Here is a 17,944-nt window from a genome sequence, read left to right on the forward strand (position 1 = left end):
GTGATAAAGGCTCTTGCCACCAAGCCTACCTGAGCTGGACCCCTGGGTCCCACGTGGCAAGAGGAGAAAGGCTGTCTTTGGGAGTGTACTCTCACGAACACAAAAGAAGGGTGCTTGGGAGGCATGATTTTGATTTGGGGGTCTTTAGTGTTTTAGGAAAGCATACTAACATTACTATTGAGTACTATACTATTATAATTCCAGTATTTGGGAGGTAGAGACAGGAATATCGGGAGTTCAGAGTCACTGTTGGCTACATAGACACAAGTTTGACTCCATTCAAGTCTTTATGAGACAGTGTCTCAAAAAAGGTGTGGGGGTGCTAGAGAGATGGCTCAGTGGTTAAAAGCACTTGTGATTCTTCCAGAGGACCAAATTTCAGTTGCCAGCATCCTCATGGGGTGTCTTACAAGCACTTGTATGTAACACCAACCCCTGAGAATCCAGTACTCTTCTGGACTCCTTGGGCACCTGTGTGTACATGCCACATTCACATACATTAAAATAAGTTTTTAAATATCCAGTGATATAGTAACTACAAATATCCCATAAATTTACCCAAACATAAAGACATCACTCAAAAGCTGGAACAGCTGGGCATGCCTGTAATCTCAGCACTGGGGAGGATAAGTAAGTTCTGGGCCAGCCAGGGCTACATCATAAGGTCCTGTCAAAAGGTTAGTAACTGTTCAGTGGACACTTTTGATACTGTGGCAACTGGTATGAAAATGAGTTTTAAATGACTAAATAAAAACCGCACAGCAGGGTTCCAGACCATCGCCATAAAGCCCTTTAGTAGACTAGTGTTCTTTTCTTTGATCCTTGGGCACGCGGTGCAGCTCCTGTTTTTAACCCAGACCACACTCTGCTAGCAGTGTGCACATGCCATGGTCTAGTAAAGCTGCTTTGCTTTTAACTTTAAATATGAAGCGAAATGTATTAGAGCATCTCAGTAGCACAGGCCTTGGCCTCTCAGTCCTTGTAAGTGTAAAACTGAATTTGGGCCTTTTCCAGTTTGTGTCAGCGGAAGAGGCGTTTTAAAACTCACTCTTTATCCCTTTTTAAGGGAAGAGTGGAAACGCTTCTTTGCATCCAGGTGCTTCAGTCTAGAGTAACACTTGACACTCGTGGGGATGCCATTGGGTGGTCCTTACCTACAATAGTAGATGACTTTTTTACCATCAAATTCATTTTTCATGTACTGTTCATTTCTGTAAAACCTCAAGGTCTAATGGTCACTTTGCATACTTAAATAGTCATGGTTCATTTGCATGAGATATGAGAAGTAAAGTCATAAGATGAAGTGTGTAATTACAGGATTTACTTTTATGTTTGGAATGCTTGAGTTTTTAACCTTCTGCTCTGCACATTTCTAGATCCATTTAGTGTTCTCAGCTGTTTTAAAGCTGTAACAGTCATACTCTGTATCTTTACAGAGAGGACACATAACAAACATATTCTTGTAGATTTGTATGTGTGTATATAAAATCCAGCTCCCCAAACTAGATCATATTGGGGGCATATATAATCTGAACCAACAGTGAGGGAAAATGTTCCATTTAGTAAACAAACAAAAAGCTCCAGCTCAATTTTGCCTAATATGTCTTTGTTGCTGTCTAGCAGTCAATATAAAACCAAAAGACAAGGGAGAGAGTGAAGTGAGGCCCGCAGAGGCTGTGGTGTGCTCTGGGTGTCTGACTGAGATGGCTGTGGAGCTCTTGGTAAGCACAGTCAGAATGAGGACCTGTGTGACTGAAGGGCAGTTAGGAGAACATTAAAAGAGGTTTCGATGCATGCAAGAATGATCGATCCCTTACAAGGCTGGGGTGTCACGTGCTCCTCTGAGAGAGCTTGATGCTACTGCATGAGGCTTTGGGTTCAGTCCCCAGCACTACAGAAATGATCACTGTTGACAGTGTCATGCAGCACAGGCTGTCAGCCGACAATACAAACCTCTTCTGCAGTTTGTTTATTCATAACTTAAACATAGGCTTTTGGTTTTATGAGGTTTCAAATGATTTCCTCATTGCAATTAAACCTGCCCTTTTCATTATCTTTTAGTTCTTAAGACAGAAGAACAAGATAAGTCTCTATTGTGTATGTGTGTTTATATTACATCTATGTACATGGTGTGTCCTAGGTCTCGTTAATGCGGTTGTGCTAAGATATGTTTGGCTTGAGTGCACACACTGTGTGAGAGTGTGTGTACTGTAACAGACGCTTTCCCTAGATAAGGTGATGCAAACATTTAGTCAGTGCAGCTGCTATGGTTGTGTTTGTCCGTTTTCCATCAAAATACTGTTTGTCTTTACAGTGGAAAATGGAAGGTGCTGTATTAATTTTGTTTGGCTAGTTTATGATTTGAGAAGCTTGCCTTGGCACTGCTCTCATGTATCTTGTGTACTGTATTACCGCTAAATGTTTCTTTACTTTTGTGACGGTTTGTGCTTGAATTAAATTTCTACAAGTATAAAAATTATTAAAATCACGCTTGGCATACCGTCATTTTGACCGAAATTTAAAGTATTTATTATAGACTAGGTATATTACTTAAATAGGATTTTTAAAATTGCTTTATGACATTTTTTTCTTATAGCTGTCACAAGATGAATGTAGAGGCACATTATACAAATACAGATCTGAAGAAGTAGATATTGATGTAAGTATTTCTGGCCCCCAGAACTCACTTGTAGACCAGGCTGGCTTTGTAGTCAAAGAGATCTTCCTGTCTCTGTCTCTCAAATACTAGAATTAAAGGCATATGCCATTATGCACAACTATTAAAAGAATTTAAAAAAATAAAGCCAGGAATCATGTTGATACATTCCTGCAATCCCAGCAAAGCTACGGCAATAGGATTTGAGGAAGTTCCAGGACAGCCTGAACTCCAGAAGACAACATTGTCTCCAGTAAATAAGCAAGCAAACAAACGGTTTACCCAGCTAGGACTATCATCTGGAAGAAGAGCGTGTGCTTAGCATTCCTGAGACTCTGGCTTGTATCCCCAGATCCAAAGAAAAGGAAAATCATCAAAGTATTTGATTGCTCTTACTTCATTTTTATTTGTTTGTTCTTTTTGAATCAGCATTTCACTATATAAAGGGGGTTGTAACTTGAAATCTACCTGCCTCCATCTCCAGAGATCAAAGACTCATGCCACACTCCCTGCCCAAAAGCTCTTACTTTTGGTGGTTCTGATTGAAATAAATATGTTCTAAAAGGGGAAAATGTGATCAGAATATGGTATATTAATATATATATATATATATATATATATATATATATATATAATTTATTTATTTATTTATTTGGTTTTTCAAGACAGGGTTTCTCTGTGTAGCTCTGGCTGTCCTGGAACTCACTCTGTAGGCCAGGCTGGCGTCGAACTCAGAAATCCACCTGCCTCTGCCTCCCAAGTGCTGGGATTAAAGGTGTGTGCCGCCACCGCCTGGCAATTTTTTTAAAGTTGTATTTATATGAATTTATTTGTTTATATTATTTATTTATTTATTTAATGTATGTGAGCACACTGTAGCTATCTTCAGACACACCAGAAGAGGGCATCAGATTCCATTACAGATGGTTGTGAGCCACCATGTGGTTGCTGGGAATTGAACTCAGGACCTCTGGAAGAGCAGTCAGTGCTCTTAACCACTGAGCCATCTCTGCAACCAAAATATTTTTTCAGTTAAAAGAATTAATTAAATTGTTAAAGTTCAACCAGATAGCCCATGGGTATTTTAAGTAGCTCCCATCTCCTCCTTACAAGGAAGTCTTTAAATTACTAACAAAGCACATCTTCTCTTCTAGGCCAAATTAAGCAGATTGTGTGAACAGGATAAAGTGGTCCGTGCACTGGAGGAGAAGCTGCAGCAGCTGCACAAGGAGAAAGTAGGGCGATCACCTTTACTCTCTACGGTTGATGTTGCTGCCTGTGCTGCTTATGAGGACATGGGTAGCCAGTGACATGAACTAACTCATGATGCAGAGCACTAAGTGTAGTCTTCTTTATTACCACAGTACACGCTTGAGCAAGCCTTGCTGTCAGCCAGCCAGGAGATAGAGATGAATGCAGATAACCCAGCTGCCATTCAAACTGTGGTGTTGCAGAGGGATGACCTGCAGAACGGACTGCTGAGCACTTGTCGCGAACTCTCCCGAGCCACTGCTGTGAGTGCACTGACTTCCCTAGAGGCTACCTGGATCAGGGCCTGGGGACACAGTACTAGGAGACTGAGGCAGGATAATCACTAAGTTCAAGACCTGCCTGAGAGTGGAATGAGTTCAGGGTCAGCATGGCAACATAGTAAAAACCTGTCTTAAAGAAAAAGAGGCTTGGCCACTTGGTCAATGGTACAGCCAGGCATGGTACTATACACCCTGATGATCCCAACACTTAGTCAAGATTAGAGGCCACACCCTGTCTCCAAAAAACACAAACCTCATTAAACTGGGCATGGTGGCATGGAGATAGGGGCAGCCAAATGTCTGTGAATTAATTTGAGGTCAACTGGAGCTACAAAGTGAGACTGTATCTCAAACAAACAAACTATATATAAAGATACAGAGGGGAGGCTGTCTTTATGCCTTTGGCTGGGCTTGTGATATCTTTAGTCTTGATATCACAAGGGATGTTCAGCCAAACATGGTGTCACATCTCCTGTAAAACTAACTAACCCTCAGGAGTTCAAGGCAGAAGGATTACTAGAGGTTTAAGTCCAGCCTATGCTACACTGTGAGATTTTATTCTTAATTCTTGTTGGTATACTTGTGTTTAAGACAGACAAACCAAGGTCGTCCTTTTTCTATGGTTAGAATCCTGCTCTGAATTCTTGGTTTGTTTGGGTTTTGGGTTTTGTTCTTTTTTTTTTTTTTTTTTTTTCCCAAGTGCTGGGATTAAAGGCGTGCGCCACCAGTACCCGGCTTGAATTTGTTCTTTTTTAAGATTTACTTTTATTTACGTGTGTGGGTAGGTGCCTGAGGAGGCCATAAGAAGGAGTTGGATTTCCTGGAGGTGAAGTTACAAACAGTTGAGAGCCACCCGAATGGGTACTGGGAACCCAGCTCAGGTCCTCTGCAGAAGTGACAAGCACTGTTAACCACTGAGTTTTGTCTGGTGTTCCTCTCTCCTTTTAGACAAAGCCTCTGCCTCCGAAGTGCTGGGAGGAAAGGGTTAGGCCATTATATCTTGTGACTTTAAATAGTTTACTTGCACAAGGGAATTAGGCACTGCCTTTGCCTGGCTTCTGCTGCCCCTTGAGGTTCCAAGCCTCATTTCCCCTCCTGGAGCCTTCAAGGGTCCTATGCTTATGTTTTCTGTTCCTTTGATGTGTATAAATTAAAAGAAGAACAGGTTAAGCAAAAAACCAAGCAAGATGGCATAGCCTATGAAGGTGCTTGTTTCCTGATGATCTTGGTTTGAACACTAGAAAGAACCTCTGTGATGGAAGGAGAGCAATGACTCCCAAAATTGTCCTCTGACCTCCACATTGCACACACACAAATAAATAAGTATATAAATAAAATGTGAATATATACATATATTGTTTTAATTTGTTCTGAGACATGATGTCTCTGTGTAACCCTGGCTATCCTAGAACTCTCTCTCAGATCAGGCTGGTCTTGAACTCACAGAAAGTTCCACCTGCCTCTGCTTTCTGAATAAAAAATTGCTAGAGAAAATTTTATTACAGGAAACTAATTTCTATATTCACATAAAAGTCTGCTAAAGCCAGTAATGAGGCTAATCTTCACACAGTCAGACAGCCTTCATCGTTTTTCTCTGCCCCTCTCTCCCGGGATTGACCAAGGCCCTGCATATACCTAGCAAGCACCCTATAGCTCCATATTCCTAGAACTACTTTTTACAGGATCTTAAGGAGTTACCAGGTAGTCCTTGCTTCTAACTCAGCCTTCCGAGTATCAGGGATCACAGTCATGTGTTGCCATGCCCAGGTTTTTTTTTTCTTCAATATAAACTAGGTATGGTGTGAGACACATAATCACAGCACTCTGGAAGCTGAGACAGGAGACTGCAAGATCAGGTCCAGCTAGGGTTACACAGCAAGACCCTGTCTGGGGGGGGGGGGGGGGGAAGAAAGGAGAGAGAGAGAGAAAGAGAGAGGTGGGGAAGGAAAGAGAAGGGAGGGGGAATTCAAATGCTAGAGCGATGTCTCAGTGCTTAGGAGCATTTACTGCTGCTTTTCCTGAGGACCTCAGTTTGATTCGGCGCCCACATTCGGTAGCTCAGAACTGCCTGGAAATCTAGATCCAAGGGATGTGACCCCCTTTTGTGGTTTCTGTAGGCATCTGCACATATGGGCCGGGGAATTTAAAAAAAAAAAAAACTTAAAAAAATTTTTTTTTGTTTTATAAGATTTATCTATTTATTTTATGTCTATGAGTGCTCTATCTGCATGAATACCTGCAGGCCAGGAGAGGGCATCAGATCCCATTACAGATGGTTGTGAGCCACCATGTGGTTGCTGGGAATTGAACTCAGGACCTCTAGAAGAACGGCAGCCAGTGCTCTTAATGGCTGAGCCATCCCTCCAGCCCCTACAAAAATGGGGGGGAAATTAAAAAATCAATATGAATTCATTATAAAACTTGCTTAAAGAAATACTTTTGTCGTTATTTTCATTTTCTAGCAGGGTCTCACCTTAGGCGGCCTTCAACTCCCTGTATAGCAAAAGATGACGTTATCCTCCTGCCTCCACCTCCCAAATGTAAGGGCTACAAATGTGTGCCACCATGCTCTAAAATTCAACTAGACTTTACAATCTGAATTTGCAATAGACGTTTTTCTATTTGATTTAGAGGAACAGTCAGTTACAAAAAGACCAAATAGCAAGATGACAAAGTCAAACAGTGGCTAAAGAACCCAACAGAAGAAATACAAGTGGCCAATAAAGACATTTCAACAGCTCAGCCAACACAAACTGTAACTGCTTTGAGATTCTCTCTCTCTTTAGTGAGAATGGATATGATCAAGATAATAGAGGAGCTAGAGAGATGGCTCAGCTGCTAAGAGCATTTGCTGCCAGGCATAGTGGCTCACACCTCTAATCCCAGCAGGTGGATCTTGGTGAGTTTGAGGCCAGCCTGATCCACTTGAGAGGTCAGGACAGCCAGAGTTACACAGAGACCCCCGTCTTGCTTCTCTTGCAGAGGACCTAGATTTGGTTTGGTTCTCAGCAGCCACTTAGAGGTTCATCCTGGGCAGTGCACACACACACACCTGCAAGCAAGCAAATACTCATAAATAGATACATCTAAAAATAATTGTTTTAAAGAAAACATGGGCTGGAGAGATGGCTGAGCTGGTAGAGGCGAGGCTCACAACTAAAACTACAGGAAAACAGAGGACAGCAAGCACTGGGAGGATGTGAGGGCCCTCTCTCCATCACTGCTGAGGATGTCAGGCTTCCCATAGACTCCAGACAGGGCTGTGTGACTGACAGCCACAAGGGCTAAGAAATGGAGCCAGCCTACAAGTGTGTAACCCCATAAATGACGCATACACCATGGATTTTTTTTCAGACATAAAGAAAAATTAAATCCTGACATTTGCACAATAAAAAATGGGTGGATCTGGAGGAGGTCATTACATTAAATAAAATAAGGCTGACTCTGACTTAGTAAAACACTTGCTTGCCATGTTTTTGGCTTAAGTTGCCAGCACTGCCAAAGATATTTTATTTTGCCCAAAATACACCATACAGTTTTCTGAAATCTTGGGAGGTTTTAAGCATACTGACAATACCATTAAAACTTGGGTCTCCTTTAAAATGATGAACATTTTGATTTTAGGAGCTGGAACGAGCCTGGAGAGAATATGACAAGTTAGAATATGATGTGACTGTTACCAGGAACCAGATGCAGGATCAGCTTGATCGCCTTGGAGAAGTGCAGGTAGGAAAGGCTTGTAGTCTCCCTCTGTAGCCTGCACGGGCTCATGCTGTTGGCCTCTGCAGATACACAGTTGAATGTCTTCAGTGACGGGATTCTCACTCTCCCACAGCGTTCCCGTCTCCTCTATCAAACCTTAGCATCTTACTGGACCCTAGTGAGCCCTGAAGCGCTTGTGCTTCTTTGTGTTTACTCAGTACTCACCTCAGCTCTCAGCACTCACCTCAACTCTCAGTACTGTGCTCTTAGTACTTAGTTCATCCCTCAGCACTGTGTTCTCAGTACTTAGCTCAGCCCTCAGTACTGTGTTCTCAGTAATCACCTCAGCTCTCAACACTTCCTATAATTTTAGTTCAGACTCTTCACACGTCATTCTGTAACTGCTGGTATACAATTGTTCACTATATGCACTGTTTTTTCCCTCTGGTATCTCACTTGTATCTCTTGCATACTAAGATTATAAATGTGCCCCACCAGACCTATTTATTAAATAATATTTATTTTTAAATAATATTTTTCTTGGGGCTGGAGCACTAAGAGCACTTCCTGCCCTTCCAGAGACCCCACATTGAATAGCTCACAACCACCTATAACACTTAACACATAACAGTCCTCAAGCCTCTGAGGCACCCACACAGGTGGCACACACTGTCTCACTGTTCTGTTGCTGCTGCAAAGAGACACCATGACCAAGGCAAACTCTTATAAAAAGAATTTAACTGGAGGCTTGCTTACAGTTCAGGTGATTATTCCCTGATCATCCCGACTGGGTGGTTGGGAACAGACAGGCAGGGTGCTGAAGTAGTACCTGACAGCTTTATGCCCTGATCCACAGACAGAGAGAGACAACAGCCTGCTGTGGGCTTTTGAAACCCTCAAGCCCACTCATAATAACATACCTCCTCCCACAAGGTCACACCCCTAATCCTTCCCAAGCAATTTGATTCTCTGGTGACCAAGTATTCAAATATACAAGCCTATGGGGGGCCATTCTCATTCAAACCACCACCACACACCCACACAAAATAAAACTAAACCTTAAAACAATGAAATTTGCATTGTACAAATTTTAGGTTGCCAAAACAATGTATTTGTATTTTAATCACTACAAAACTTACACTATACAGGTATGCAAGTGTCTGACTTTCATAGTTAATCTTCTCTCCTGTCTGTCCTTTTTCTCCTGAGCTTTAACTCCTGAGTCCTTACTCTGTGTTTTATACTTGAGGCAGTGACAGGTCTTCAGACAAATAGACACCGAAAACAGACCTGTAACCAAGAAGAGTGGGAAACGGCTGCAGTCCCAGAACTCAGCAGGAAGAGCCAGAGCTTGAACACAGCTTAGTCCACAAACAGTTCCAGGCCTCCAGGGCTGCTTAGTGAGACACTCTGTCTTAGTTAGGGCTTTACTGCTGGGAACAGATACCATGACCAAGGCAACTCTTACAAATGACCACATTTAATTGGGGTGGCTTACATTTCAAGAGGTTCAGTCCATTGTCATCAAGGCAGTGCAGACAGACTTGATGCTGGAGGAGTTGAGAGTTGTATGTCTTGATCTGAAGGCAGCCAGGAGAGGCCTCTCCTCCTTGCTGGGCAGCCTTGAGCACTAGCCATGGAGCCCAGAGCCCACTACAGCAGTGACACTCGTCCTTAACAAAGACGCACCTAGTCTTCCTGTGGGAGGAGGGTCAGCACCATGCCTGTCTGCCTCCAGCCATGATGATCAGGAACTAACCATCTGAAACTGGAAGCCAGCCCCCAGTCAAATACTTTCTTTTTATAAGAATTTGCCTCCCAAGTGCAGAAAGCTGGGCAGCGGTGGTTCTTGTCTTTAATCCTAGCACTCAGCAGGTAGAGGCAGGTGGATCTCTGTGAGTTTTAAGTTTGGGGTCAGTCAGAGTTACACAGAGAAACCCTGTCTCAGGAAAAAAAAAAAAAAAAAAAAAAAAGGAAGAGTTTGACCTTGGCCATGGTGTTTCCTTGCAATAACAGAACAACAGGATGTTCTGTGTGGATAGTGTGTGCCACATGTGTGGTTGCCTCAGAAGCTTGAGGATGGTAATGGGTCCCCTGGACTCAGTGTTATGGGTGGTTGTGAGATATTCAATATGTGGTCTCTGGAAGGGCAGGGAGTGATCTTCTGTGCCAAGCTATCATTCCAGCCCCAAGAAAAATGGATTTCCCTGCAAGGGTCATATAAGGATAACAGAGTCTTGAAACTCTATGATTTTAACTTAAAGACATGATACGAAATATTTAAAGTAAGAAAGTGAATGTACCAAAGTAGAGTAAAAGTAGTTGTGATTAAATGTTTGTATTGGAAACACAGTTATTTACTTCTGTCAGTCAAGTGGGGTTTTTTGTTTTGGGGTTTTGTTTGTTTTGTTTTTGTTTTAGAATTTAGGAAGCAGTGCAGGAGTCCTTACCTTCAGGACAAATCCCATGTCTTTTCAGTGAATCTTGAAACCACAAATAATCTGGTACCCTGTACAGTAGAGTGGGAGGAGGTGATCCTGGGCACTTAGGGATAAGTGTCATCAGCTCTGCTGCTGGGCTGCCCACATCCACACCTGCAGCAGCAGCTGTAACTGATCAGCAGCACACAGCAGTTACTCCTTAAATCCGGGGCTGGCTGAGAGTTGTGCTGAGAGCCTTGGGCGTGCTGGACAGATGCACTGCCTGCCACTGACCTGCAGCCACTGTTGGCTGTGTGTGAACCGGAGAAAATCGATCGTAGATGAGGTAGCCATTGAGAACCTTTTGTGGCTTTCCTTCTCTTCTCAGGAGCCTGTTTTTATTTAGGAGTATTAGGGGTTTTCTTCCTCTCTCTCTTTTCATTTCCCATTTATAGTCCCTTCTGAGAGTGTGCTTCCCTAGAGTCACCGCTCTATTGTACAGCAAGCCTGTACAATAGCACATTTACATCAGTGTGTTTCTCTTTGTGCTATACCTTTTTTTACCTTTGCAACATCGTGGCCTCACATGTGTTATGCTAAATATCTTGGGAACTTAATCCTATGGGGCTCTAATTTTTTTTATTATATATCTATAGTAGAACTTATAAGGTTGATTTTTTTTTTCATAAGTTATTATCAAATTAGTTATTTTCCTGTTGCTGTCATAGAAAACCCTAACAAAAAGCAACTTGGTGGAAAAAGGGTTTCTTGTGGCTCTCAGTTCCAGCATGGCAGGAATGGCTGGCTGGAGGCTGGCCCACACTCAGGAAAGAGAGGGTGAGAACGGCCCCAGCTGTAAACCGTCTAAGCTCCCACCCAGTGTGTGCCAGTGTGTATGACCTTTATCCAACAAGGCCCTACCACCTGAAAGCCAGGGTTCAAATGCATGAGTCCATGGAAGACATCTCCCTCTCAAGCACCACAGTGATCTGTCCATCTTTACTGATAGAGTGAGTCGGCAGGAATTCAGCGGGCACAGATTCAAAAAGAACTCTGGAGAATTCAAGATGTCATGGAGGGGTTGAGCAAACACAAACAGCAAAGAGGCTCTTCAGAAACAGGTGGGTCAGCTTTGCATGGTTGTGTCTAAATGGAAAGATATTGTTAAATTTGTCGTCTTAATAGAGTTTATCATCAGAAAACACCCACTCTGTGCTATTGAATGGGTACCTAAGTTAATAAACTAAAAGCAGGAATTTTGGCAGCCATAGCCACACAAAACCTGAACTGTGTATGTGATTACCGAAGGTACTGTAGCTTTAGTGACTCTTCCTTCTGAATCGTCCTTACACCTCTCTTACTCAGTTTGCTCCCCCCACTTTTTAAATTTTTATTTATTTAATGTATGAGTGCTCTGATGCATATACATCTGCAATCCAGAATAGAGCATCAGATTCCCTTATAGATGGTTGTAGGCCACATTGTAGTTGCTGGGAATTGAACTCAGGACCTCTAGAAGAGCAGCCAGTGCTCTTAACCTCTAAGCCATCTCATCAGCCCTGCTTCCCCCCCCCCCCACTCTTTAATAATATCTTTTATTTATAGTTTGAAAGTTTCGTACATGTATCAACATGATGTCAACATAACCATCTTGTCTTTAACTAATGCGTGCAGTTCCTTCTACCCTTAGCATGGTGACTGACCTTGCTGGCTTTTCAAGTCGCAAATGTAACAGTAGCTGCCTAAATGTGTTGCATAGATTAACTGTGCCTCATCTTTTTCCATATTGGAGAACATGTGCTATGTCTAGAGTTCCATTTGTTACTGTCTGTAAGTCGCTCTGTGACAGGCACCATTCCACCAGGTCCCACAGTGTAAACAATTAGTATGTTCTGCATTCTAAAGACGACAGCCAGATTGGTCTCATAAAAGATGACTGTGTATACCAATAATGCTTGAGGAAACCTCTTTCCACGTATCCTTTCTTTTCTTATTTTTAAGATTTTTTTTTAAACTTACTTTATGTGTACTAGTGTTCTGCCTCCATGTTCCTCTGTGTAACTTGTGCCCGTGGAGGCCAGAAGAGGGCAACAGATGTTAAAGGTGGTTGTGAGGCTCCAGCTGAGAACCCAGCTAGTGCCCTTAACCGGTGAGCCATCTTCCAGCCCTGAATACCATTTTTAATTTAATATTTAGAGCCAGATGGTGGTGGTAGTACATACCTTTAATCCTAGCGCTCTGGAGGCAGAGGCAGGCAGATTCCTGAATTCGAGGCCAGCCTAGTGTACAGACAGAGCAAGTTCCAAGCAGCCAGGCTACACAGAGAAACCTTGTCTCAAAAAATCAAAAAAGAAAAGAAAGAAACTGAAGGCTTCACCACATGTGATAGCTAACACCATAACCCTAACAATGGGGAGATTGAACCAGGGTTGCCTTGTGTCTGAGGCCAGCCTCAGTTAGTGGCAGGCAAGAATAACTCCATAGCAAAGTCCTGAATGCAGTAGCTGGGTAGACAGAGCAGAGAAGACTTCATTTAAAATAAGTAGAACCAGCCTGGCCTGGTGAGACAGCTCAGTGGGTAAGGACACTGGCTGCAAGACTGGACACCTGGGTTTGATCCCTGAGCCGCACACGGTAGAAGGACAGAACGCACTCCAAAAAGTCATCTCTGCCTTCCACATGTGCACCTTGTGCACACATGTACTCGTGCACACACATGTGCACACATGCACTCATGCATACACATGCCCACAAAACACATACATGGAACTTCAACTTTAAAATAACCTAAGCTAACTGAAATTATTGTTTTTGTGGGTTTCTGTGAAATTATTCTTTGTGTGGCTGGTCAGTGGGGAACTACGCCTGAGTTCCAGGCCATCCTAGTCTAGAGTGAGTTCCAGGACAGCCAGGGCAGTTACAAAACCCTCTCTTGAAGATGAAAACAACCAAAAGAAAGAAAGAGAGAAAGAGAGAGACAGAGACACTGAGACTGAGACTACAAGAAGAAAGGAAAGTGTCCTTAATATAATTAGTTATGTTTTCTAATTTTCCCAGTAGGTCTGGCAGGATCAAAGCCTTTCTCATCAGTTAAGTACAAAAGCGAGGTAAGTTTGGCTTGTTTTTTGTTTTTTTTTGTTTTTTTGTTTTTTTGTTTTTTAGCTAACTTGAAATATTAACAAGTGAAATAAAAGTAGTTACATCTTCTCTATTCCTGAAAGAAACAGTTTCAGCCTGCCTGGGATGGGGGTGCATACCTGTAACCCCAGTGCTTAGGAGGTTGAGGCAGGAGGAGGCAAGTTTGCCTGGGCTGCATAGCAAGACTCTCAGGAGAGAAAAAAATGTTTTTTAAATATATAAATATATTTAGGTCATTTTAATCTTAAAACATTACTGCCTTAATTATTTGGTGTCTTAATGACTTCTAACATGATTTTTCTTCCTTAAATGCAAAACTCAAATTAGTGACTGTGTTTTGTCTGTTAAAACTTTAACATTATTGTTCTTTTTTCCTTGTAATTTAAATAGTTATCATGGCTTCTTATGTGTGATAAAATTTCTAGGATGGTTGCTAAAGTTGGCTTGGTTGTGCATGCCGTAGAGAAATTATAACAACAAAGAGATACTGTCAACCTAACTGAAGAAAATCTGTGCCCTTGCGTTTTGCTTAAAAACCAAAAAAGAAATTATTTTCTTTTTTTGTCTCAAAGACATCAAAAATACATAAGATTATTTATTTATTTATTTATTTATTCATTTATTTATTTATTTATTTTAGCCAGCTCTTTTTTCTTCCGGTTTTGCAGTGAAGTACAGTATATTCACATAGTAACCTGTCTGGGTAGGTAAAGCTACCCCATACATGTAGGAGAAAGCAGACATGGCATTTAAAACCCCATTATTGACTCTCATGCTAAATTGTGTTGGTTTTTCAAACTAAGAATCTTGGCTTGGCAGTGTCCCTTTAATCATATTAAAGTAACTAAGTTAATATAGCAATGAAAACAGTTTAGAAATGCTTAATCCAATCTGCTTATCTAAATAAGGTGACTATTCTACAATCTTTAGGAAGAGGAAGTAGTCCCACCTCGGCCTCCACTTCCTCGGTCTTATGACTTTACAGAGCAGCCTCCCATAATCCCCCCTCTGCCCAGTGATAGCAGCTCCTTGCTCTGTTATAGCAGGGGCCCCGTGCATCTGCCTGAAGAAAAGAAGATTCATCAAGTTCAAGGATATCCAAGAAATGGATCTCACTGTGTAAGTGGCTGCAGTGGCCACAGAATGATCATGTATACCTGCTCATTTTTAAAATTAATTTATTTCATACTCTAGCTTATTTTTGCTATAACTCCATTTTTAGCTAGTCCTTTTTTGTTTGCATATAACATTACCCTTTGTTTTTCCAATTTACATTTTATCATCCTCATTTTTTAATGTTCTCATAATTTTAATATTCCATTTTTCATAAAGTGGTTACTTTGCACATTTTGATCAAGCTGTATTTTAAATTTGCCATTTCATAGTGTTAGACAACAGGGTATTGAGATCAGAAAATAGGGAAATAGCAAAACAGATGGGAGCTGGGCAGTTTAGGAAACCATGCAAGGGTGCAGGCTGCAGGCACTGGCAGGGAGCAGTGCTTCCTGCGACTGGAAAGGAGGCTTTGATAAGAAGTGAAGACAGGCCAGGCAGTGGGCCAGGCAGTGGTGGTGCACGCCTTTAATCCCAGCACTTGAGAAGCAGAGGCAGGCGGATCTCTGAGGCCAGCCTGGTCTATGGAGTGAGTTCCAGGACAGCCAGGGCTACACAGAGAAACTCTGTCTCGAAGCAGGGGGAAAAAAAAAAAAGTTATTGGATTCTATGACTGTTTTAGACCGTAGTTTGACCATGATAAAAATGTGACTTTGGGCCAGGTATGAAGCACCTGTCATCCCAGCACTCAGAGAGGCAGATGCAGGAGAGCCATGACTACACAGCAGCCAAGGCTGAGCAACCTCGGGGGGGGGGGGGGGGGGGAAGGAGAATATCCCTGGGAGGTCAAAAGGATAGCTTTGGATAATTACGTGCATACAGAGAGCTAGAGAAGTGGCTCAGGGCCTCAGATTCGGTTTATTGTTCTTTGCAATGCATAACCATCTATTATGGCAGTTCCAGGGAGTCTCTGTGGGCCCCAGGCACACCTGTGGGATTCATGTATAAACAAGCAAGCCAAGCACTCATATACATAAAATAAATAAATCTTTAGAGCATGTACAAGGCCTTTGAATACCTACAGGAAGAAAAAGCATACTTTGTTTCTAGGAGTCTTCTTAATTTTAAAATAGTAAGTTTTACTAATGAAAAATCTTCCTAAAGGGAAAAAAAAAACTTTGAATTATTCTTTCCACTCAGTTACCACATGACATGTATTGTGTTATGTCAGAAGTAGCCATCTGGGGCTTTCAATTTGCATCTTTAAAAGCAAACTTATTTTTCAGTTGAGCCCAGGACCTTTCAGATGCTAGACAAGGCTTGTAGCAGTGAGCTGCCTACCTAGAGGGACGGGGCGTTGTGAATGTGCAACGTGTATTGTTGCAATCACATGTCTTCTATTCAAGGGTCCAGATTACAGACTCTACAAGAGTGAGCCAGAGTTGACCACAGTGGCAGAAGTTGATGAATCTAATGGTGAAGAAAAATCAGAGCCAGTTTCTGAGACAGAAGCTCCAGTTGTTAAAGGTCAGCATTTCCAGTATTTTACCTCTTTTATGTCTTTGTTTTCAGATGTTTTAGTATACATTTTCAACCAGTATGGACATAAATCGGTGATCTCATATTTGAAATCTCTGAGATCCCTTTGAGTTTCCCAGTTAAAAAGGTTTTGATCTGTATGTGGTGATGCATACCTTTGATCCCAGCACTTAGGAGGCAGAAGTAGTGAATCTCTGTGACTTCAACACCAGCCTGGTCTACATTCTACATAGTGAACTTCAAAACTCCAGGACAGCCAAAGCTATATAATGAGACCTTGTCAAAAAAAAAAAAAAAAAAAAAAAAAAAAAAAAAAACAGAAAGAAAGGAAGAAAGACTTTGAAACATGTTGACACAAATCTATAAGAGGATTGCTATGAACTTGTGACCAACTATGACTATGTAGCAAGACTTTGTCTCAAAACTAAAATTATTATTGTGTTATGTCAGAAATTAAAATTAAAAGACCCAGAAAAGTTTGGGCAAAAGAGTCACCATAAGGAATGGTGCAGGCAGGCAGTGGTGGCGCACACCTTTAATCCCAGCACTTGGGAGGCAGAGGCAGGCGTATCTCTGAGTTCAGGGCCAGCCTGGTCTACACAGTGAGTTCCAAGACAGCCAGGGCTACACAGAGAAACCCTATCTCGAAAATAAACAAACAAACAAAGGAATGGTGTACTGGCCCAGTGATTAGGAGTGCTTGCTTTTCTTCCAGAGGACCCAGGTTCAGTAACCAGAAACCACACACACACACATAGTTAAAAATATAATGAACTAATCTTTTTGAGATTTTTTTTATGTGCGTTTTTTTTTTTATCTGTGCCTCATGTGTGGGTACCCTCAGAGGTCAGGAGAAAGAGAGGGACCCGGGACCCCTTAAAGCTGGAGGTGAGCTGGTTGTGAACTGCCTAACATGAGTACTGACAATGGAATCCCAAGCCTCGGTAACAACAGGAGATGCTCTTAACTGTGGAGCCTTCTCTCCCGGCCCACCAGATCTGCGTGCCTGGGAGCCTGTGTGTCAAGTTGCAGGAGATCACTGTTCATGGCTTAGGTCCAGTCCCAAGTCACTAGAATCCATAATCAGCAAAGCCCTCCAGTGTGATGCTCAGCGGGCCCCACACCAGGGCACGGGTGTTTTGTGGGACTTACACTGCTTTAACTTTCAGGTTCCCACTTTCCAGTCGGAGTTCCTCTGAGAACGAAGTCACCCACACCCGAGTCCTCGACGATAGCTTCCTATGTGACCTTGAGGAAGACTAAGAAGATGGCGGAGCTAAGAACGGTATAGGCCTCCTCACTGCTGCTGAGAGCTTGCTGTTGGTAGAGTTGGATTAGGAACATCGTCTTCTTTCTGTTTTTATCTCACAGGACAGCCAATCACAGTATCTTTTGGTCAACCCCAGCCTAAACCTTAGTCCACAGTCAGGCTGCACAGTGACACCTTGTCTTGTTAACAGTAAAGACAATAAGATAGTCCAAGGCATGGTGGCACATGCTTGTGATCCTGACTTGTCAGGAGACGGCAGTGTACCCTGGGTTTGAGGACAGCCTGGACTAAAAAAGACCCTGTCTCAAAATTTACTCCCAAAATAAAAACAGTTCTAAGATAAAACTAACAGCTATGTATCACGGTTAATGTAGTAGTCATAGTTTTAAAGTAGTATTATTAAGAGAGGCTTTCTTTTCTCCTTAAGACAGATCTATTTATGTAGATCCTACCTCCACCTCTTACGTGTTATAAGTACACACCACCATACCCTCCAACTGCCAACTCAGACCAAGGAAACCAAGAAATCTATGAATTCTGTCCCACAGATTGTAAAAATGTGCTTAACTTTAAAATCTTTGTTATATAAAGTGTGTTACAATTTTTCTTTCCTAGTGTGACTAATATTTCTAAG

General features: G+C 42.1%; 1 protein-coding gene across 33 annotated transcripts in view; it reads left to right on the forward strand.

Annotated features, from left to right (window-relative positions):
- The window catches only part of Plekha5 (pleckstrin homology domain containing A5), a 165,763-nt gene that overhangs the window by 136,353 nt on the left and 11,466 nt on the right, over positions 1 to 17,944 (forward strand). For 8 of the 33 annotated variants that reach the window (XM_076940722.1, XM_076940728.1, XM_076940730.1 and 5 more), the window contains 10 exons: positions 2,062 to 2,097; positions 2,597 to 2,659; positions 3,811 to 3,891; positions 4,021 to 4,170; positions 7,813 to 7,914; positions 11,320 to 11,431; positions 13,368 to 13,417; positions 14,379 to 14,567; positions 15,908 to 16,028; positions 17,210 to 17,325. In XM_076940722.1, coding sequence (XP_076796837.1) covers positions 2,062 to 2,097; positions 2,597 to 2,659; positions 3,811 to 3,891; positions 4,021 to 4,170; positions 7,813 to 7,914; positions 11,320 to 11,431; positions 13,368 to 13,417; positions 14,379 to 14,567; positions 15,908 to 16,028; positions 17,210 to 17,325 — 1,020 coding nt within the window. Of the gene's footprint in view, positions 1 to 2,061; positions 2,098 to 2,596; positions 2,660 to 3,810; positions 3,892 to 4,020; positions 4,171 to 7,812; positions 7,915 to 11,319; positions 11,432 to 13,367; positions 13,418 to 14,378; positions 14,568 to 15,907; positions 16,029 to 17,209; positions 17,326 to 17,944 lie in introns of those variants that run through there. The other 25 variants (XM_076940735.1, XM_076940736.1, XM_034511518.2 and 22 more) reach the window with 10 other exon arrangements.

The sequence above is a fragment of the Arvicanthis niloticus genome, chromosome 9 (genome assembly GCF_011762505.2).
Source record: "Arvicanthis niloticus isolate mArvNil1 chromosome 9, mArvNil1.pat.X, whole genome shotgun sequence".
Taxonomy (NCBI): Eukaryota; Metazoa; Chordata; class Mammalia; order Rodentia; family Muridae; genus Arvicanthis; species Arvicanthis niloticus.